This window comes from Nicotiana sylvestris, chromosome 2 (genome assembly GCF_000393655.2).
Source record: "Nicotiana sylvestris chromosome 2, ASM39365v2, whole genome shotgun sequence".
Lineage (NCBI taxonomy): Eukaryota > Viridiplantae > Streptophyta > Magnoliopsida > Solanales > Solanaceae > Nicotiana > Nicotiana sylvestris.
In genome coordinates this window covers 65,357,908-65,380,579 of record NC_091058.1, presented here as the reverse complement: position 1 = coordinate 65,380,579, position 22,672 = coordinate 65,357,908, and the positions used below count along the sequence as shown (strand labels likewise).

Genomic DNA, 22,672 nt, shown 5'->3' with positions numbered 1-22,672 from the left:
ACTATGAGGTACATCAGCAGATGTTACAATAAAACGTATATAACTTTTTGCTGGTACAACCACTCTATTGTCGACTTCTAATAAACGTGATTGACCCAATTCTGTCAGGTATTGACCCAATTCGTAACTTATCCGTCCTCTTTCTTATTTCAGGTATTGACACTAACAGAATAGGGAGCCTCGACCAGCGAGCTTCTCCCCGGAGGTAAGAAGAGAAGGGTTTCGGCACAGTTTATATACAGTTCAGATAATATCAAAGCGGTAAAAGACAACATTTAGTATGTTATGTCAGAACATGCAATATATATCAGATAATAAAGCCAAATATAACAATTATTCTAAGCTCGAATTCTTGAACCCTGAACCAGTGGTTCTGGGTTTAATTTCCCAACAGAGGTTTTGTTATACTAGGTTTATAACCTGGGTATACGTTCTAGACTGTGTACCCGAGCGGACAACTCGAGCTGAGGAGTGGCTACGTACCGGGGACCCGCGAGATCGTCCGGCTTTGTAACTTGTCTGACCTCTTTCTTATTTCAGGCATTGACACTAACAGAATAGGGAGTCTTGTCCAGCGAGCTTCTCCCCAGAGGTAAGAAGAGAAAGGTTTCAGCACAGTTCATATGTACAATTCAAATAATATCAAAACGGTAAAAGCAGCATTTAGCACATTAGGCTCAAATATGTAAAAATCAGATAAAACCAAATATAACAATTTATCTAAGCTCGAATTCTAACCCTGAACCAGCGGTTCTGGGTCCATTTTCTCCCCAACAGAGTCGCCAGAGCTGTCACACCTCCTTTTTCCGCCCCCGCGAGGGTACAAGGGAGTTTTTTCCAATTAAAGGACTATCGAAACGGGATTTGTTTATTTATTTCAGAGTCGCCACTTGGGAGATTTAGGGTGTCCCAAGTCACCAATTTTAATCCCGAATCGAGGAAAAGAATGACTCTGTTTAACAGTCTGCGCACCAGAAATCCGGATAAGGAATTTTGTTAACCCGGGAGAAGGTGTTAGGCATTCCCGAGTTCCGTGGTTCTAGCACGGTCGCTCAACTGTTATATTCGGCTTGATTATCTGATTTTTATACAAATATGAACTTATGTGCAAGTTTTATCTTTTTACCGCTTTTATCATTATTTATTTTTATTTTTACAAAAATGTGAACATTGTTTAAAACATGTCTTTGGATTACGTCACATGAAATGCACCCACAATCCGGAACACATTTTATTCAATGTTTTGGGATTTGGATTTGGGTCGTATGAAATACGCACCCGAGTTTAAGAAGATAATATTATTAAATACGCGCCTAAAGCGACTAGCGTATCATTATTTTGGGTAGGGCCGAGAAATTTGCTAAACGACTCCTCCCGAATTCTAAGCAATTAAATGTACATTTATTGAGGGCCCCGCAATCTATATATTTTATTAAGTGAGGCTCATCTCATTTATTTTTTAAAAGACAATCCTAAAATGCCTACATTATTTTCTATTAAATCTGTCTCTACAAAATAAAATAAAAAAAATCTTAATTTATTTATATGCTGAAATTAACCAATAATATTTACTATAAACAATATTTCTACCAAGTTCCTACTAGATGGCCTATTCGTTTGATTTTTGACTCGACGAAGTTACTACACCATTTATTTATTTAGGCAATATATGCAGATAGTTCAACTGTTAAGCTATCGTCGAATGTTCCACTATGTGTATTAAATAGCTACATGATTCTGATTTTTTGCAAACTAAATAATTTGTACATACAAATAAAAATCAGAATATAATTAAAGCTAATTCAGAATTTCAACTCTTCATTTTTCGTATTCATGCTTCATATTCGGATTACAATAACCAGCTTTTCAGTTGTGTACCTGATATTGGAAGCAAAAGAAAATGAAGATGAGAATCAGCAGCAGTAATAACAGTACAACACAGCAACAACAATCCAGCAACAGTAACAACCCAGGAACAGAGTTTGCAAACCGGTGGAGTATTAATCCCAAAACAAAGCTTCAAGCTTTGATGACACAACAACAATTAATGCTAATTTCAAACAATGAAAGAAAGCAGAAGATTTTTTAGTTTTTTTTATTTGAAAGTTTGAATATTTTTCGGAATTTTTCTCTCTTAAATATTCAGCTCTTTTTTTTCCTCTTATTCTCTGTCCGTTTTTTTTTCTCCCCCCAAAATCTGATTCAAGACTTCTACCTATTTATAACACATTCCCAACCCCTTTAATTAACTAAAATCAATCCCTTTCCCCTATCAAATCCATTATCTTCCCACTCATCCCCATTACATTAAATAAATATATCATCACCACCCCATTATATATTGTCCCCATGCTTCACTAAACAAATATAAGATTCCTCCCCACTAAATTTTGTCTTGTCCCCCCTTTATATTAAACAATTATATCACAACCCACCCCATTACATTTTGTCCCCCATGTTTCATATAAAAAATTACAAAATGTACAATTCCTAAACTACCCCTCCGACCTTATTGCAATTACTATTTTACCCCCGAACGTACTGCGATTTACCAAATTACCCCATCAGCTATAACAAATCAATTAATCAAACTCAACCAAAATATAGTCAATATGACCAATTTCTACATAAATTCAAACAACAAATCTCATGAACATGATTTCTTCAACATTTCAACAACAAATCACATGAACATGATTGAACAACAAAGAACAACTAAAATTTGATTGAACAATATTTTTAGCAACAAACAAACCTATTTTCAGATTCAACAACAACAACAACAACAACAAACAAGTATATTCAAATTTCTAAATTCAATAATATTGAACTTAAAATCAACTCTAACAACATTACAACCAACAATTCCTATATTAAACTTAAACAAGATTACGAGACAAATTCAAGAAATAATCATAAATGATAAACAAGAAATCAAACTATACAAATTTCGGATTCAAGATCAACCAAACAAAGTATGAACATGAATGAAAATATTCAATAACAATAACAAACAAACTTTGTTCAAACTTCGAATTAAACTTAAACAAAACAAATAAACATATTCAAATCACTAATCTTCAAATAATCAACTAATCTTTCTTAAATTAAATCCAACAAAACTTATAACAAAGATGCATGATCCAAAAATTAAAACCAAAACATAACTTCACATTAAATTACTAAATTAAAAACGAACTTCAAACAAGATGAACACGAACTAAATCTATATTAACAACAAACAACGGATTTGAACGATTTAAACTAATACCTTTCTATATTAAAACTAAACTAACAATTCCTTTTTACAAAAATAAATAAAATTAACATGAAACAAAATGAAAAACAATTAATTAAATTTTCATTTGAATCTGAAAATTAAACCAACAAAACACATGAACAAACTAAAAAAATTAATTCAACGATGAACAAAACAAGAATGTTAAACCCAAATCTTAAACCCACTAACCGGATCGAAACGACGATCGAAGAAGATGGTCGTTTGGCGTCGTTTGAAGACGACGCAGAAGCTACAGTAGCAGTTCCAGGAGCAGCAGCTCAACACGATGGAACAGCAGCAACACGTCGGAGCAGGCAGCAGCGCGACATAGTAGCAGCAGCGCGAATGGAGATGAAGACGCAGCGACAGCCATGGGAGCTCGAGTTCGAGCTCGATGAAGCTCGTCCATAGCTGGTCGTAGCAAAAGAAAGCAGTAGCATGACGGAGAAGCAGTGGGCAGCAGCAAAACGCAGTAGTGGGCAGCAGCAAAACACAGCAGTGGCGGACAACAACATCTCCAAGACTGTTGCTTCTTCTTCTCCACCTCATGTTGCTCGTTGGTTTTCTGTCCAGCGGCGACGAGGTGGTTTCGAATCAGCTGCTCGACGGGCAGCAGTAGTAGAAGAATCAGACAATGCAGCAGCGGGCAGCAACAGTAGAAGAAGCAGACGATGCAGCAGCAACTATGAAGAAGTAGACGATGCAGCAGCGCGACGGGGTTCGACGGAGGGTTGGCTGCGTTTTTTATTGAAGAAAGAAGCTGAAGGAGTTGTGCGTGTGCGAGTGTGTTGGAGGTGTGAGGGACGGGTGGAATGGCAACAGCCATGGCTGCCATGGGAGGGGAGCTAGGGGTGTTTTTGGAGAAGAAGAAGATGAGGAATGGGGGGGCGGATGGGTTTTTAGTTTTTAGGGTTTTTCTTCTTTTCTTTTCTTTTTTTTGTTTTGTTTTGTAAAATGTAAGATAATAGGATGTTGGGTTATGGACTGGGTCGACCCAGTTCGAAATGGACTGGGTCGTTTGGGAAGATTGAGCCATTTTTTGGGCCTGTGGCTTGAAATCGAAGAAGAGGCTCAATTCCGACTTTCTTTATATTTTCGCTCTCTTTTCTTCTTTATTTCTCTAAAACTAAATTATAAAAATACTTAACTTATTATTAAGAACTAAATTAAGTTATAAAAGCACAAATTAACTCCCAATAACAATTAACGCACAATTAAGTAATAATTAAACATAAAATTGTATATTTGGACATTAAATGCTAAAAATGCAAACGATGCCTATTTTTGTAATTTTTAATTTATTTGTAAAACAAATTTAATTACTAACAATTGTATAATTAAATCCTACATGCAAAATGCGACATATTTTTGTAATTTAATTATTTAACAAATAAACATGCACAGACAAACATACAAATAGTTACAAAAATATCACAAAAATTGCATACCAAGGAAAATTATTTTATTTTTGAATTTTTTTGGGAGTAATTCTCATATTGGGCAAAAATCACGTGCTTACAATAGTTTCACAACCTCCCGAAGATAAGTACAGATGTCTCTATATCGATCCGCGACACTCTAATAAACCGGCTTGTGACTTACGACTCCTATAAACCTAGAGCTCTAATACCAACTTGTCACAATGCAAGTTCTTCCTCCGTGAACTCTCGTGACGACACCTAGTCTCTACTACTAGGTAGGCCTAACATTTGTGGAAAAGGAACGAAAACATGAAAAGCTATCAACTAACAGGTAAATTTAAATAAGGAAATGAGATGCCATTCGGAATATAAAATAATCACTTTCGAAAAGTACATAAACTCTTCCAAAACCTGGAATGTCATAAGTCACAAGCTAAAGAAAGAAACAGTACTCCCATACTCCAGAGTTTAATAAAAGAAGAAAATACAATAAGTGTTTGACATGGGGAGGAATAGATAGGGACTCCATGGTCTGCGGACACGGCAGATATACCTTGAAGCCTCTAAAGCTGGCTCGCCTCACTAGCAATGCGGCTGATAAGCGGTACCTGGATCTGCACACGAAAAACATGTACAGGGAAGGGCATGAGTACACAATAACAGTACCCAGTAAGTGTCAAGCCTAACCTCGGTCGAGTAGTGACGAGATCAGGTCAGAACCCTACTGGTATAAATATAATGGAATAAGACAGAAAAAAATATTACAACAAAATAAATACGAAAATCTAACAGGAATAGAATTCAATGAAAGCCAACAACTCAGAACACAGTAATAGCAATAGGGGATCTCTCAGGATACCGTCCCGTAGTCCCAAACGTAAATGTACAGGGAGTCTTTCGGAATACCGTTCCATAGTTCCAAAGTAAATATGCAGTGCTGGGGGATCTCCCAGAATATCGTTCTGTAGTCCCAAAGTAAACATGTAACTCAACCAATATAAATAATAGTCACAACAAGAAAATATACAGTTTGGATTAAGTTCAAATCAAGAAAACCAGGTAATTTCGCTAAACATGCTGCACAAAGTTCAAATAGGCAGTTAAAAATACGTAGGCATGCTTTTCTAATCTAAACAGAATAGTACATATGCTAATGTATTCAAACAAGGAGAAAACAGGTTATGACTTAGTGAAAAATAGAGTTTTAAAACAAATAGCCTGTGTACGTACACGACGCTCATATATCAAACAGTACTAAATCCTGAGGGGAGTTCCCCCACACAAAATTAGGCAAGCCGCTTACCTCAAACCAAGCTTAATGAATCTGTAATAATGCTCTTTCCACGAATATCCGGCTCTAGATGGCCCAAATCTAGCCAAAACCAATTACATAACATAAATATAGTTACAAAAAACTAATTTGGTTAACGAAATCAAAGCTAAGGCAAGAAATTAGAAAAATGCCCAAAAAGCCTCCTCGGGCCCACGTCTCGAAATCGGGTAAAAGTCACAAATTATGAACACCCATTCACTTACGAGTTCACTCATACCAAAAGTATTCAAATCCGATGTCTAAATCCCACTCAAAACTCAGATATTCGATTGGGGAACTTTTCCCCCATTTTTCCAACTTTCTCACTCAAAATTTTTGATCAAATGAAGAAAACAACAATCGATTAATGAAAGATAGCCAAAATGAGTAAGGAATCGTTACCTACAAGCTTCCTCCAAAAATCTTCCAAAGTATCGCCTAAATTTGAGCTCTCAAAGTCAAATGGTGAAGAATGACATAAACCCTCGATTTGGCCCCCTTTTCTGCCAGTTAAACCTCACCTGCGGTCTATTCACCGCACCTGCAGTACCGCACCTGTGAAAAATCCATCACAGGTGCGAAAAATCACTTAAGTCCTCACAGTCGTATCTGGGATAAGGAGGCCGCACCTGCGTGTGAGCACCTGCGGAAAGTCTCCCGCTTCTGCGGTCCTAGGCCGCTTCTGCGGTTCCTTCTTCGCATCTGCGAGCATCGCAAATGCGGAAATAACCTCGCACCTGCGATCCCAGCATGGGCTGCCCAATTCCGCTTCTGCGCTCCAAGTCCCGCTTCTATAGGCTCGCACCTGCGGTAACCTCTCCGCAGGTGTGATTACACTAGCACCAGAAAATCTTCAGCAATGGCCTAAGTCCAATTTTTAACCCTTTGAGCATCCGAAACACACACGAGGCCCCGGGGACCTCATCCAACCATACCAACAAGTCCTAAAATACCATCGAACTTAGTTGAGCCCTCAAATTACATCAAACAATGCTAAAATCACAAATCACCCTCCAATTCAAACTTAAAAAACTTGAAACTTTAAAATTCTACAACCGATGCCGAAACATATTAAACTACGTCTGATTAACCTCAAATTTTATACACAATTCATATTCAACCCTACGGACCTACTCGAACTTCTAGAACCAGATTCCGACACCCGATATCAAAAATTCCACTGCTAGCTCAAAATTTCAAAAATTTTACTTTTGCCATTTCAAGCCTAAATGAGCTACGGACCTCAAGAACACGATGCAGATACGCCCCTAAGCCCAAAATCACCCAACGGAGCTAATGAAATCGACGGAACTCCATTCTAGATTCATCTTCACAAAGTTTCGACTTTGGTCCAAATTCTAAGTTTTAAACCTCCATTTTAGGACTAAGTGTCCCAAACACTTCCAAAAAAACAAAAGTCACAATAGCAGAAATAGATACGGGGAAAACAGTTAATAGGGGATCGGGGCTCTAACTCTCAAAATGACCGGCCGGGTCGTTACATGTGGATGCCCAACCAATTTGTAGTAATTCTCCCTTTTGTGTTTGATATTGCAATAATCACAGTATAATCCATTTGGTTTCTTAAACCTATTGTTCTGCATAGCAGCAAGAGCTGTAGGATCATTTAAATTCAGATTTTATAATGGTTGAGCATATTGTGTTATCATACTTGACTGCATTCGTTGGCTTTCATCTTGCATGAGCATATTGTAGGCTTGGTTCAGTGATGCACTCTGAACTATCATCAAAATTTGGCTGCGTTATTGTGCATAAGTCTCATTTAAACCCATCAAAAATTGCATTAGTTTCTGTTGTTCTATATGATCTACATAAGCCCTGACACTCCCAGGTAGTGGAACTAATGAAAGGTATTCACCCCAAACATTACACAACTTAGAGAAGTATTTAGATATAGTAGAAGTCCCTTATGTCATTGTGTAGATTTTCCCATGTAACTGATAGATTCATGTAAGATTTCTTTTATCAAAATGCTCTTTCAAGTCCACCCCAACTTTATGAGCATTAGATGAATACATCAATCCATTTCCTAGTTCCCATGATACTGAATTTGTGATCCATGACAGGACAAAAACATTGCACCTATCACATTCATGTACTAGGTCTTCTTTATAATGTTCCTTTCGACAACTACCATTAATAAACCCTAGTTTATTTTTTGTTAACAATGCAACTTTCATAGAATTACTCCATGCAGTGTAATTTTCTGTACCAGTTAACTGTTGAGGGATTAGGATACAACCTGGAGTATCAGATGGATGTAGATACAGAGGATTCCTTGGGTGAATATTGGTGAATCGTTCGACCAGATCTCCAGTTGTATGTGCTGGATCTTCATCGTCAATCGACATTGTGCAAAATTACTAGAAATGTTTGAAGCGATTTGAAATTGTAGCTATAAGGAGCTTAAGATTCCAGAAATTGAACTAACTTTTAGGTCAAAAAAAGGGAAAACAATACAAAAAGACTGTGAAGAAAGAAGAAGCTTTGAACAATACAACAATGGCAGAAATTAGGGTTTGCTATGCCCCGAAAATCATTCTCTGCTCATCGATTGTTCTCAATTGCTCATTTTTCAGCTCAAAATTCCACCGATCGATTTGCTATGATACCATCTTAAAAGAGAAATGGAGTTGGGTTAGAGAGTGAGAGCTTGAGTCGACTAAAGAGCGAAGGAGAGAAAATCTCAATTGTATTTCTTCAATCTTAATTACAATGTATATGTACACGCCTATTTATACAACTCACTAACTAACTAACTTAACTATCTTCTAATATAGTCCTTAGCTAACTAATTGTGCAACTAAGTACTACTCTATATCCATTAAGTACAACTGTCACAACTACTAATATTTCTACACTCCCCTCAAGTTGGGTGATGAAATACATTGATCATCCCTAACTTGCATAACATTTCACTGTGCAGTTGTTTCCCCAAAGCATTAGTTAGAATGTCACAACTACTAATATTTCTACATCCCACATATTTTTAGATAATTTTTAAAGAAAATTCTATATAAAGTCTTAAAATTATATATAAAAATTATATATTTATATGTCGGTTTGGTTCAAATTTTTTTACCCAATACCAAATCAAATCAAACCAAACCTCAATTGACTTTTTAATTGGTTTGATTTGGCTTTTCAACTTGAGGGTTTTCCGGTTCAATTTGTACATACCTGGATCTACTATCAATCACATTATAAGAGGGTTTAGAGTAATTAATTACTATTTTTTCAAACTTCAAATATGGTACAACCGGTCCTCATTTGTCCAATGACGGAAAAACTAATATTCCGATGAACTCTAGTCTAGATTATGCCGGTCTGAAGGATAATAGAGTACATACTCCAACCTTGAGATGAATTTAGATAAACTAATGACTGAGCTGAATGTCGTAATACACAGACCTCGTAAATTTACCTTTAGTAAACCCGCCTCAATTTCATCCCGCGATGTTGACAGTATCAAAGCTGCTGCCATTAGACCTTAAGTTGGGTAGAAGGGTAACTGGAATAGTGGCCTCTAAACTTGAAACTTGTTCCTCGTCCCAAAGTTGGGTGATGCATGTAGAGGTACATAGCTAGTACTGAACTGGAATGATATCGCTCAGGTTTTGTCACAGAAGACTTTATGCAACACCAAAATTTACCTATGCTGAATGGGGATACTTTTTGGATGTGGCGAAAAGAAACTATCATTTAATGCAGGAATCCCAACATTTTCCCCTGCAAAATATGCTCGAAATCAACTCCCAATTGAAGGAGTTGGTAAAGAATGGTCAGTTGGAAAATGCACGCCAGATGTTTGACAAAATGACTCAAAGGGATGAGGTCTCATGGACCAACATGATTTCTGGCTATGTCAATGACTCTAGTTCATTACAGGCGTTGTCATTATTCTCAGAAATGCGGCGGGATCCTATTCTCAAAATGGACCCTTTTGCTCTTAGCCTCACCGTGAAGGCATGCGGGCTTAGTATGCATTTGAGGTGTGGTGAGTTATTACATGGGTATTCGATTAAAGCTGATTTTGTTAGTTCTGTTTTTGTGGGCAGTTCACTTGTTGACATGTACATGAAAGCTGGTAAAGTGTTGGAGGGTTGCAGAGTTTTCAATGAAATGCCTCTTAGGAATGTAGTTTCTTGGACTGCTGTTATAACTGGGCTTGTACGTGCAGGTTACAATGAGGAAGGGTTGGTGTACTTTTCTGAAATGTGGAGGGACGGCGTAGAGTGCGATTCGTATGCTTATGCTATTGTGTTAAAAGCGTGTGCTGATATTGGGTGTCTGAATTACGGGATGGAAATGCATACTAGGATAGTGAAGAAAGGCCTGGATATTAGCTCTTATGTGGCTAATAGTCTTGCTACAATGTACAATAAATGTGGGAAACTAAATTACGGTATGTGCTTGTTTGAAAGAATGAAGTTGCGAGATGTTGTCTCGTGGACTACAGTAATCACTACATATGTTCAAATAGGTCAAGACCAGTATGGCATACAAGCATTCTTGAGAATGAAAGAATCGAGTGTGACTCCTAATGCGTATACATTTGCAGCAGTTGTTGCTGCTTGTGCAAATCTTGCAAGACTAGACTGGGGCGTACAACTGCATGCAAATGTTGTGCGTGTAGGTTTTCTTGATTCTCTGTCTGTGTCGAATTCAATTGTCACAATGTATTCCAAATGTGGACAGTTGGGTTCGGCGTCACTTATATTTCATGAAATGAGTAGAAAGGACATTGTTTCTTGGAGCACTATTATTGCTGGATATGCTCAGGGTGGTTGCGGTGAGGAAGCTTTCAAGCTGTTATCATGGATGAGAAAGGAAGGACCAAAGCCAACAGAATTTGCTCTTGCTAGTGTACTTAGTGCATGTGGTAGTATGGCAATCCTTGACCAGGGTAAGCAACTTCATGCTCATGTTCTTATCATTGGATTAGATCATACACCTTTAGTACTGAGTGCTTTGATCAACATGTATTCAAAATGTGGAAGTATAGCAGAAGCCTCAAAGATATTAAATTCATCACAAGATATTGACGTTGTATCTTGGACAGCCATGATTAATGGGTATGCTGAACATGGATACAGCCGAGATGCTATAAGTTTATTTGAACAAGTTCTTTTTGCTGGTCTAAGACCAGATTCTGTGACCTTCATTGGTGTTCTAAGCGCTTGTAGTCATGCTGGCCTTGTTGATCTAGGTTTTCACTATTTCAAATTGATGAAAGAGGAGTACAAAATAAGTTTGTCAAAGGAACATTATGGTTGTATGATTGATCTTCTCTGTCGCGCTGGACGAATAATTGATGCTGAGAACATGATCAAGAATATGCCATTTGAAAAGGATGATGTTGTTTGGTCAACCTTGCTTAGAGGCTGTAGGCTACATGGTGATGTTGAATGTGGAAGGCGTGCGGCTGAGCAAATTCTTAAACTTGCTCCAAATTGTGCTGTGACTCACACTACTCTGTCAAACATTTATGCATCAAAAGGAAAGTGGGGTGAAGTAGCAGAACTGAGGAAATTGATGAGATTGAAAGGCGTCATGAAGGAGCCTGGCTGGTCTTGGATTAAGGTCAAGGATCAAGTCTCTGCATTTGTAGCTGGAGACAAAAGACATCCACAGAATGAAGATATTTATGATATTTTGGATCTTATATCCTCAAAAATGGAATTTTCTCTTCAGAATATTGCTTCTATTTTAGAGTAGCCAAAGCTTGAGACACTGGTTGAAGCTTCTCGAAGCATGAGCATCCTTCAGAGAACAAAAGAGAGAAATTTATTCTTTCATTTTATAATCACGATCATATTATGCTAAAAGATTCATAGCAATATCCTAACAGCTCAAAGTGATTTGATTGGCATAGCTCGTGCTTAGTACTACAAGCAGCTTTGTTTAGTATTTTTCCCCAAATAGTTTGGCCATTTCCTTCGGAAATGATCTTGATGTGCTCTTTTGTAGCATCGTCCATTTATGGTGTTGTCATGAGATGTAATTTTGATTTTGAGTGGTAAAGCTGGTGTAGAGCGATGCTATGGGTTTGTGTTATAGTGTACACATGAAAATATTGCAGTCACAGATGTGTCAGATAACTTGATGATGCTAAGCAGAGTAGCTTCTGATAGAAAAAATAATATTTTTAATATCTCAAAAAGAAATATTCAAATTAATGTCTATGTTCCCTCCTTGATATAATATTAATTGCTCTTTATTATACAAATTACTCTTATTGTTTGTAACAGATTGTACAATACAATTTTGAAATAATAAATTTGATTTTGAATACCTATATATTTATGTATATATGCGATTTGAAGACATTTTGTAGCCTTAAATGGTTTTACGTTTTGTTTATTAAAGCCTTAATGGCTTTTCATTTTGGACGTTGCTCAGTCAAAAGCAAACTGACAATTTAGTCTTAATTGTATTTATGTTTCAAAACGTTTTAATTTTCTAATGAAAACATTTGTTTGTAGCAGTCATTCCATTTTGAAAAAGCCATTATGGCTTGGACGTTATCTGAAAGATAGGCCATTTGTTTTCTTTCCTTTTCTTTTGTACTGGGTTTTCTTCTCATAAGTCTTTATTGTTTCTGTTCCTAATTATACTAGAAGAGCTTGTTGAATCCTGGGGATACGCCTAATAATATTTATCACGGTGTGGGCGAAATACCCTTAAGGACATTGTCCTTGACACGCCCAAGCTAAACTTTTTATTCTTCATAATCATTCAATTTTTCCAACAGCTTCATCAAGCAGAGTCGCTTGTGTACTTGCCCTGTGAGCTTTGAGTCAACATGGATGTTGATTCAGTAGATAAGGCATCCTGCAAAACATGTGGAGGAAGATCTTTAGTTGATGGGATAGGATCCATATCTGGAAGCATGCTTAGCACTATCGGTTTGGAAGTTGCAACTTCTATAAATCTAGAGTTGAGTTGGAAAGCTGTGACAAAGAAAAGGTGCTCAAATGGGGATGAAGGTAGTGAACTAGAGTCCCAAGAGAGTTGGAGGATTTTCAGGGTCAGATATGGACGGGGTACCTTTCATTCAATCTTCTTTTGTAATGACAGGGAACCTTTCGTTCAATCTCTGTGATGGTCATGTTTATTAAGGCCGTGCCACCACTTAGGCCTTGTGAATAATTTTTTATTGCACATAATGTCTTGTGCTGTTGGTTTTTCTTTTCCAAATTAGAGTGCAAAGCGTTGCAAGTATTCTTTCTATATGAACTCTTAATTACTTGAAGAAACCAGATGAGTATCTAGCTTTTTATACTGGTGGAGAAAAGATTCCGTTGCTCTCTCTACATACTGATTGTTCCCTGTTACTTCTTTCTTATCCTGCACTCCAGATATGGCTGTGGAAAACTGAGTGTCCAAAATTATTCCTACTTCCCCTTTTATTCAAATGACTACAGGCTGTTTATAGCAAAAAATAAGGACAAATTCAATGTCTCAGAAACCAGATTTGTTTTATTTTTATTTAAAAACTCAACACCTTGTTACAAAGGCATTATGCGCATCATCTATTGTATCTACAGTCCAATAATGTCTTGCTCCTCATAAAAATTTGCGGACTGTTGTTCAAAGACTGAAGGGAAGATTGGAATTAGCAGACTTTGTGAATTAAATGTATATCATGTCAGCATGACTATTCAGACACAAAACTAAAAGGAGCTGCCTGAGATTCTATATTGTTGGCCCATGCTAAGGATGATGAAAGCTCATTCTGTCATAAATAGATACATTCTAGTGTAAAATGCTAAGTTGAAACCTCAAGGCTTAATTGTCCCTTTTTTGGGGGGTTTAAAGTACTTCTTCACTCTTTCGAGGATATAAACGAATTAAAAAACTGATGTAAAAAGATTAAATGTTAACAACTTTATGTATGACCAAAATAATTTAATGACAAATATTAGTTTGAAACGCTTTAAGCGTAATTGATTTTTAACGCAAAATGGAGCGTACAAAAAATTCAGCAGTGCATTGCAAAATTCATCCCATTACTTCTGATGGAAAAGATTACAATTCTAAATTTTACGGCCGTCAGTTGATAAATCACGTCTATTTTATGTAAGCTTACCTAAGGCTGTAATATAACAAAAAATATATGTATATCTGAAAGCAAGAAATAATGGATGCTAGTACCACATGGATGGAAAAAGAGGGAGAACATGTGTATCTAAAATAGCAGTGAATAATCGAGTATTAGACTTGGAACTGCAAATATGTGCAGGGTATAAGGACTAAACAGTCACTTATAGCAAAGTAGTTTAGTTCAAATAGGAGAAAGAGTGTTCATTATAAACCACAATATCGGCTACTCCTTGCCTTGCCTTGCCTTCTTCACTGACTTCAGGTTCGTTACCTTCGCTTTTTCTCCTGATATCTGAATCTTTTTCTCTTATCTTTCTTGTTTCTAATTCTGGGTTTTAGTTTGGACCATCTTATGTTTCTACATTGCATTGCTGTGGATTTGGGAAATCTGTTTTGCATTCAAGATGTTCGATGAAATGCTTCTGAGAAGTTCTGACTCTTGGTTTCCTCTTTTTAATCGCTTTCAGAATATACGTAATATCATTGTTTTGCGATGGAGAATATTTGTCCTCCGATTCCAAGCGATTCATACAAGGTGGGGTTCATAGGAGCTGGAAAAATGGCTGAAAGCATAGCTAGAGGCGTGGTTAAATCTGGGATATTGCCCGCTTCTCGTATTCGAACTGCCCACACAGGATCTACTCGTCGTACTGCTTTTGAGTCTTTTGGAGTTACTGTTTTTGACAATAATACTCAGGTAATTTCTTTGCTGATAAAAAAAAATGCGAAAGTAACAGGACAATCTTGTCGATCATTTGTTTTTTCCTTCCCGAATTCATTTGATCATATGTTCAGACAACAAAATTGGTAATATAAATGCTTCAAATTTTTGATGTTTTCACGCTCTCCTTACAGGCTATTAATAGCAACAATCAAAGTTATTGATTTTGAAAAGTTAGAATATAGGTAAAAGATATAATTATTGCTGCGACTGACTTACTTATTGCTTGTATTGATGCAAGACAAGTGACCTTGAATACATCAGCAAGAAGACCCTTTTCCAGATAAAATAATAACTATAATCAGTGGCGGAACTAGGATTTTAACTAAGGGGTGTCAAAATATAAAGAAGTAAAGAAATGAAAAAATAAATGAAACGCAGTTTTACTAATGAAAACACAACGCGATTACATTGTCACAATTGTACTCGACAAGGTTTCATTTCTTGAAATGATTTTACAATAGTATCATTAAGAATATACTAAATACATCTTCTTTTATATAAAGCACCACGCAACCAATCAAAAATTCATCATTCATCTGACTCCGCACTTAATCAATTTAGTTAGACGGTGCTTTGTCTTGCGGGTGGTTAAGATGATATTTTTATTAAGCTTAAAAAGAGTCTTGGACAAAAAAGAGTTGCTGCTTTTGTGGTCTCATATCTTTGTGTCAATAACTTGTTTGTCGTCAAGTTTTGACAGATAAATTACCTATATTTGTGTTACTTTTCTGTGACTAATTGTGTGTTTTTGTCATTCTATTGGTTCCCTTTATACTTATATGTTCAAGTTTAACATTCTTCCAAAGATAGTTTTCCTCCAGCAATGTATAATCTCATATTTCATCGTCATTGGTGGAATAATCATTGGGAAAGGCAACTGGTGAGCACAAACACTCTTCAAAAGAAACAAATGAAGTAGAAAAATTAAGTCATGTTGCAAACAGGAATAGAACCTACGACCTTTGGGGATTTTTGCCCTTAACCACTGAGCTGAAGCCCCAACTTGTGTCAAGGGGTGTCAAAATGTATATTATATCAGTATAAAAAAGAAATTTGACCTATCTACACAGTATAATTTTCCGGCAAAGGGGTGTCGCTTGACACCGCTTGGAACAACCTTGCTCTGCCCCTGACAATAGTGCGAAGCAAAGTTCTTGGATTCAGATTGACCTCAAAAATCTTGTTCAAGCAAAGAGACTCATCATTTAAAACCTGAGTTCACAAATACTTAGCAATTGCTATGTCAGTATCACCTCAAGGTCATCTCATCGTAGGAATAGCAAAAATGTACACTATCTTCTTTCTCTATTCGCTTACATGATCTTTTTGTTTTTGTTTTTTGTTTTTCTGAAGATCTTATTTTAGAACATTTGCAGCCTGCATTTTCGGTTTTCTCTAAAAAAAAATATCTTTTGTTTCTTCTTTTGTTGTTTCTAGAAATAGGACAAATCTGAGATCTAGTAACTGATTCTAGTTTTCTCACTTTATCTGTCTTATAACTTTTTAATGGTTCTTTGAAGATTCTTATTTTGCATGTTTCTTGTTTTTGTCCGAGCAGGTGGTTGAAGACAGTGATGTGATTATATTCTCTGTGAAGCCTCAAGTAGGTATGGTGCATCTCTTTTCCTTTCTCCCTCTTTGTCTCCTTTAAAAAAAAATCTTATGTTTTTCCTTTCAACAATTGGGGAGAATTTGAGGTCCATTTTTCCATCATAATTTTGTTTCCTGTTTCGATAGTCGCAAAGTTTCCATTTTGAGGAAACAGGGAAAATAAGTGAAAGATAATATTTCCTCAATGAAATGTTAGAACTAAGCAACCGTAAGATAAAGTTGTAAAACAACCTATTGTAAAGAGGGATCATTTGGTTGGATGCATAAGGAAAAAAATGATCATAGCAATAACATTCCGCATAACTAATACTCCCTCTGTTTCAATTTAGATGACACATAGGGCTGTGCACGGATCGGATTTAGCACATTTCGGATTCGAATTTCGGATTTTGGATTCTAGAAAATGCAATCGGAATTCGATCCGAATTATATCGGATTGGATCGGATTTTAAAGTTTGGATCGGATCGGATTTCGGATCGGATTAGTATGCGTCAAAGTTAAACTAATATGTATATTTTCTTTGTAAAAGAAGCAATACATTAAGAAAAATTCATGTTTATGCAATTATGAGAGTACTATGGTGCCAATATTGCTAAATCTAGCAATTGTAAAGGTAATTGCTATGGTGTCAGTAAAGGAAGTATTGACTATCCGAAATTAAAGTGTACTATTTATACATTCCCTAATAATTTCGGATTTCGGATCGGATCGGAATAAAATATACCAATCCGAATTCGATGCAAAATCCGAAATTTTAAAAAACACAATCCGAAATCCGATCCAATCCAAAATCCAAAATCCGAAATTGAATGGATTGGTTCGGATTTCGGATATCCGATCCGAATGAACAACCCTAATGACACATATTCCTTATTAGCCCGTTCGAAAAGGAATGACACATTTCTATATTTAAAAATAATTTCACTTTAGACTTTTTATTCTACCCACTTTACCCTTAATGAGAAGCTCTTATAGTCACACAAATATTATGGCCCCACTAAGATTTTGCTCCTTAAGCTTTTAACAGCACATGTTTCAAAAGTCTTTTTTTTTCCTTAAACTTTGTGCCAAGTCAAACTACATCATCTGAATTGAAACAGAGGAAGTACAACTTTTCGCTTTCAGCATACTACTCTGTGTTACTAATGTAATTTCTGCATAACTAATACAACGTTATGATTCATGGTATACAACTATGCATCAGTAATGCAACATTTGATTCTACATAGAGGATAAGATAGGAAAAGATCACTTGAGATGATTTGACTACTTAAACTCAAAATGCACCAATCCTTAGGTGCAACTACAATATCTCGGAGTCGTTGCGGATTAAGAAAAAATTAAACACAATGGAAGCAAAGGCAATATCAACTAGTTGGTGTTAAAGTTTAGTTGTTGTCACAGTTACATTAGGTTATGCCTAAGGAATAAGTGTGAGATTTAGAGAATCTCTAGTTTTAGAGAGTCCTTGGTTTTTTCAGATAAGTACTATTCGTTCTCTTTTGCACTTCTGAAAAACCAAAAAAGAATAGTACTTATAAAAAAAGACCGGAATATAAGTATATAGAGGATTCATATTGCCAACCTTACTATTTCGATATTGAGGAACTCAGGAACAGTTAAATTGAGTGATTGACATATTTTATTTTATTTTGCTTGCTCCTGTGGAATATTTTAGGTGCTAAAGAAGCTGCAGTTTCCAGATTGATTGCATTTTCACTTTTATTGGATATATTGAAAATTGGTGGTGATTTTGCTGTTCTACTCACTTTTTTGAATGCAGTTAAAAATGTGGTGTCACAGTTGAGGCCAATTCTTTCAGAGAAGCAGCTTCTGGTGTCGGTTGCTGCAGGTGTTAAGTTAAAGGATTTGCAGGTTTGTCTGCAAATGGTGTTGGAGCTTCACATAAAATTCCTTAACAAGCTAAATCGTTGAAACAAGCTTTTTATTTTAGATGCTATAGTTTCGGGAGCTGGCTTTGACATTATAAGGACTTTGTGACTTGATTACCAAATTTGTTCTACAATTTATTGGTAGTTTAATCTAACACCATGGAAGTGGCAAGTACAGTTTTCTTAAATTATGAAAATCACGAAACTTTGCTGAGAATCACACAATTTCATCATCAAATAACAAGTAGGAAAGTTTAAATAATGGAAAACTCTAAACTAAACTTAATAGGACTATTAATCCGTCACAACCAAGAAACTATTGAAAATAAAATAAATAATAGTTCTTAAAATACTGATGAGTAAATATCTAATATGGGTATGTGACGAAAATGCTTGGGTCTAGCTCATTAGACGAGGATTGTCCAAAACCATATAAGGAACAACAACACACTTCCTCAACCGCTGTGGGAAAATCAAACAGCCCCCACCTTGGCCTGGTTAACTTGAGCGTGAATAACATAACATGGGGATTCAACATTGTGTAAACCAAGAATAGGAATGACCTGACTCGGGTACCATGTGAAGAATATGAACGTTGGGCCTAACTCAACCCTAAAAGATAGTGCATGATGTGAGGATTGCCGAAAATCATATAAGGAGACCACATTCCATTTTCATAAACAATATGGTACAATATAACAGGGTACATGTGGTTTTTGCTAATTTTTAGCATATCTTGAAGCATCCAAGTGCCCATACCCAATGTACATACATTTGACATGGCTAGATCAAGGCATATTAAGGGTCATGTAACACAGGAAAATAACTATAGAACAAGGCTTCTGGATTAACTAGAGAATAATTAAAATTAGTGTGAAAATTTAATTCTGTTCCCTCAGTCCTGTATCATGAGCATTCAGGATTTTTTCTGTGTGATTTCTTTTATGTTATTGTGTGCATGATATATGTATGGGGGTGTTCCTTCTGTTTAGTCACTTACTTCCTCTTTCTTTACAAGTTACCTGTCGCTGAAGTAATATTCTGCTTACATACAACACCAGTAAAGAGCAACTTGACACTAGACGCCCAGTGTCAAGCTTCTGTTGTTTTGCAATATATGTAGGTGATGATTAACAATCACCTAAAGTGTACATAGTTGAAAGATGGATCATTTCTCTTTTCTTTAAGCTTATGATTTTCTTCTATTGGGCTTATTGCTTCCTTACAACCTAACATCCCTGCTTTCTTCAAATCAATGACATTCTTCTTGTGGTTCCAAAGGTACAGACCTTCTGATGGTGGGAAATTTAAAATTGGCCCAGTAGAAAACTTTTATTTGCTTAATCATATTTTCTAGAAATGAAGGTGAAACCAACGACTCAATTTACTGACAATTAGCTCAAATGCCTAAGCTAGCCATGCCTTTTAGTGTCTACAGATGCTACCTGTATATTTGCTCTGAGTAAAGAGTAGAATGACAACTAGATGCACGAAAGCATGCATATCTTCTCAGTTAATGATTCACTTTGTTGATTCAATTTTCTATTTTTTTACCCATTTCGCTGAAGCATCTCCTATTTTAATCCTTTTCTCAAGGAATGGGCAGGTCAAGGACGATTTATTAGGGTGATGCCAAACACTCCCTCTGCTGTTGGTGAAGCCGCCACTGGTAAATGAGAAATAGATACTGATATTTGAATCATGTTACGGTTATCCTTGATTGTTCCTTCAAATAAAATATTCCCGAGACAAGTCCTCTCCCTATACTTGAATCTCTAGTTGTATCTAAGCATTAACTTTGGACATGGATCTACCAAATGTTTGTTGTCTATGCTACATTGATTTGGCTATGGATAAGAACCCTATAGGGGTGAATTAGTTTCCTGTAAAGGTGCATGCAGTTTTTGAAGAATCCACACTAAGTGCACACCCCATATCATACATATTCCGTTCTACACCAAAGGATTTATGTAACATGGTTTGTTGTTGAGAATTTTGTTTGGAGCCTTTGATAATTAAATAAAAAATTGAGATGTTAGGAAATAGAATTCAGAAGTAATACTTTCTTACAATATCCATAATCAGACTTTTGTCAAATTCTGTCCCATATGTATTGAAGTAATTCTATCGTCTGTAGCACACATGAACTTTGCATGTTTGTGACGTGAATATATTCTCTTGGTTGATCTTTTACCTTGAAATATTTTCTCTAGTGTAGGTTACTGAGACACTAGTAATTCTAATTTTTTGGTTGATTCTAATATAACTATGTGTGAGTTGTTCTCAGTTATTGCTATCTATGTATCCTTCTAATTTAAGTGTCTTTATATAGTCTTTACTTTGGGGGAAAAGGCAACAACAGAAGATGGAGAACTTATTTCCCAGTTATTTGGAGCAATTGGTAAGGTGTGGAGAGCTGATGAGAAGCTGTTTGATGCAGTTACAGGCTTAAGGCATGTTCTTTCTTTAATGTTTCTAAAACCAGATTTATTATCACTTAATTTGATGCCAATGTCTGCTCTTGTGACTAGCTGTTTGTTGAGCCCGCTTGGGGATCTTAGTTCTTCCGAACTGCTTTTGCCTATACAAGCAGAGTTCATGCAAAGTTGGGAATCCAGTACCATTGTTAACAGAGTCTATTCTTTCTCCTTGAAATGTCAGTGGTAGTGGACCAGCCTATATTTTTCTAGCAATAGAGGCGTTGGCTGATGGAGGGGTGGCTGCTGGTTTACCTAGGGAGCTTGCACTTGGACTAGCTTCTCAAACTGTAAGTTAACAGTTACTCACCAATTTGTTCATACGCTGTCGTTCAATATGTTAGTATGGTTGTGTTCTTTGGAATAGCGAGAAGCAGCGAAATTGTGCTTTTTCTCTCCCTGATTCAGCCTGAGTTCCATTTAGATGTCAAGGTTCATTTGTTCTATAGGGGTGAGGTGGTTGTTCGCGAAGACAGTGGTTTGCTTACGGTTATATGCATTTTTAAGGCTAAAGTATATTATATTATCTTACTTACCTTGCAACTTTTTTAGATGTACAAGTACAATCTTTTTCTTAAGAGATGTACTAATTTGTTTTCATCTTTCTACTTGCATCAATTAGTCCTTTCAATGCCTCAAAAACTGTTAACAGTTGTTTATTTTGTAGCTTATTTAACTGACATAGTAGTAGTAGTAGTAAAACTACAGTTAAGCAGTGTTCTAACCCACAATAAGTAGAATAAGTTGGGGATCATCTTTTGAGTGCTCTCTCCTTTGTTATTATGACAGGGGAAAGGCAGCTTTTCAACTTCTCTACATTGAACTTCTCTTGTTCTCTGTGAAAGATTTACTAGAACTATAATTTAAATGAGTTGCACATTTATCTAATGTGTTTAGAGGATTCCTTTTCTTCTTCAAGAGAGAGAGTTACACGCATGCCCTCGAACGTGCTGCTGGTTGACTGACCCACTGATTCTCTGCTGCAGGTACTAGGAGCAGCATCAATGGTCAAGGGTATGGCCAAGCATCCTGGTCAACTTAAGGATGATGTTGCATCACCTGGGGGGACAACCATAGCTGGAATTCACGAGTTGGAGAAGGCTGGATTTCGTGGTATCTTGATGAATGCAGTTGTAGCTGCAGCTAAGCGCAGTCGAGAGCTCTCTCAAAATTAATTTAATTATCACTTAGGCTAGTGGTGGACCAGCCGGAAGCTGTGTGTATCAGAGTTGTGAATTGCTACTAAAGTTAAAGCTGCAGAGCTTGTTGATGTAATGAGAAAAATGAGGCTGTGCAGTTCATTTTTTACCAAAATAAAGCACTGTATCTTTTTACCTTTTGGACCAAACTGCCCCTACTTATTAAAGAGCGTGGCACAATCACTATAAATAAACATTATTTACAGTTAATAGCAGATTATTATATGTAAACATCAGTTATTAGTCAGTAATTATTTAAGAGCAGAAGAAAACTCGAGAAAAGCTTCGTATTCATATCTTCTAGAGTGGTGCAAACTGAATTGAGGCATTCTTGGATTGTCCTAATTCTGCTTTATTAGTACTAGGTCATGCTGTAACATATCATTCTTGCTTCGTTGTGCAAAACAGAGTTTTTATAGCAAAAGACTTGCCAGAAGCTTTATGCCCCATCAACCTTGAGAGCAAGCAAACGGTGATAATTAAAAAGCAACACGCATATTGAAAGAAAAAACAAATAAATATGTATATGATATATGTGTAACAGGGATTTGGGTCATAGTTCGGGGGTAACTTATGTATTTTGCCTCACTCAGATTGATAAAAAGGTTCATCATGTGTTGAACAAGTA

General features: G+C 36.4%; 3 protein-coding genes across 4 annotated transcripts; 2 read left to right on the top strand and 1 right to left on the bottom strand.

The window, feature by feature from the left end:
• Window positions 1-7,980: 7,980 nt before the first annotated feature.
• LOC138885010 (uncharacterized) lies at window positions 7,981-8,385 on the bottom strand. The gene has a single exon (XM_070165893.1). The coding sequence runs from the start codon at window positions 8,383-8,385 to the stop codon at window positions 7,981-7,983; it is 405 nt and encodes a 134-aa protein (XP_070021994.1).
• Window positions 8,386-9,219: 834 nt separating this feature from the next.
• Window positions 9,220-12,213, top strand: LOC104223921 (putative pentatricopeptide repeat-containing protein At3g47840). Of its 2 annotated transcripts, XM_070167419.1 has the most exons (2): window positions 9,220-10,031; window positions 10,215-12,213. In XM_070167419.1, exons 1-2 carry the CDS (start codon window positions 9,635-9,637, stop codon window positions 11,750-11,752), a joined length of 1,935 nt encoding a protein of 644 aa, XP_070023520.1. In that variant the 5' UTR covers window positions 9,220-9,634; the 3' UTR covers window positions 11,753-12,213. The 2 variants fall into 2 exon arrangements, with proteins under 2 accessions (XP_070023520.1, XP_009773756.1); XM_009775454.2 differs by having other exon boundaries at window positions 9,220-12,213.
• A 1,818-nt stretch (window positions 12,214-14,031) lies between these two features.
• On the top strand, window positions 14,032-22,259 carry LOC104223920 (pyrroline-5-carboxylate reductase). The gene is made up of 8 exons (XM_009775453.2): window positions 14,032-14,402; window positions 14,608-14,837; window positions 16,423-16,471; window positions 18,260-18,351; window positions 19,965-20,037; window positions 20,701-20,821; window positions 21,030-21,135; window positions 21,832-22,259. Exons 2-8 carry the CDS (start codon window positions 14,634-14,636, stop codon window positions 22,018-22,020), a joined length of 834 nt encoding a protein of 277 aa, XP_009773755.1. The 5' UTR covers window positions 14,032-14,402; window positions 14,608-14,633; the 3' UTR covers window positions 22,021-22,259.
• Window positions 22,260-22,672: the final 413 nt, after the last annotated feature.

Coding starts and splice junctions, on each gene's coding strand:
- LOC138885010 (XM_070165893.1), bottom strand. CDS start 8,385: ATGTCGATTGACGATGAAGATCCAGCACATACAACTGGAGATCTGGTC.
- LOC104223921 (XM_009775454.2), top strand. CDS start 9,635: ATGATATCGCTCAGGTTTTGTCACAGAAGACTTTATGCAACACCAAAA.
- LOC104223920 (XM_009775453.2), top strand. CDS start 14,634: ATGGAGAATATTTGTCCTCCGATTCCAAGCGATTCATACAAGGTGGGG. Junction 14,838..16,422: donor TTTTTGACAATAATACTCAG/GTAATTTCTTTG, acceptor TTGTCCGAGCAG/GTGGTTGAAGACAGTGATGT. Junction 20,822..21,029: donor GATGCAGTTACAGGCTTAAG/GCATGTTCTTTC, acceptor TTGAAATGTCAG/TGGTAGTGGACCAGCCTATA.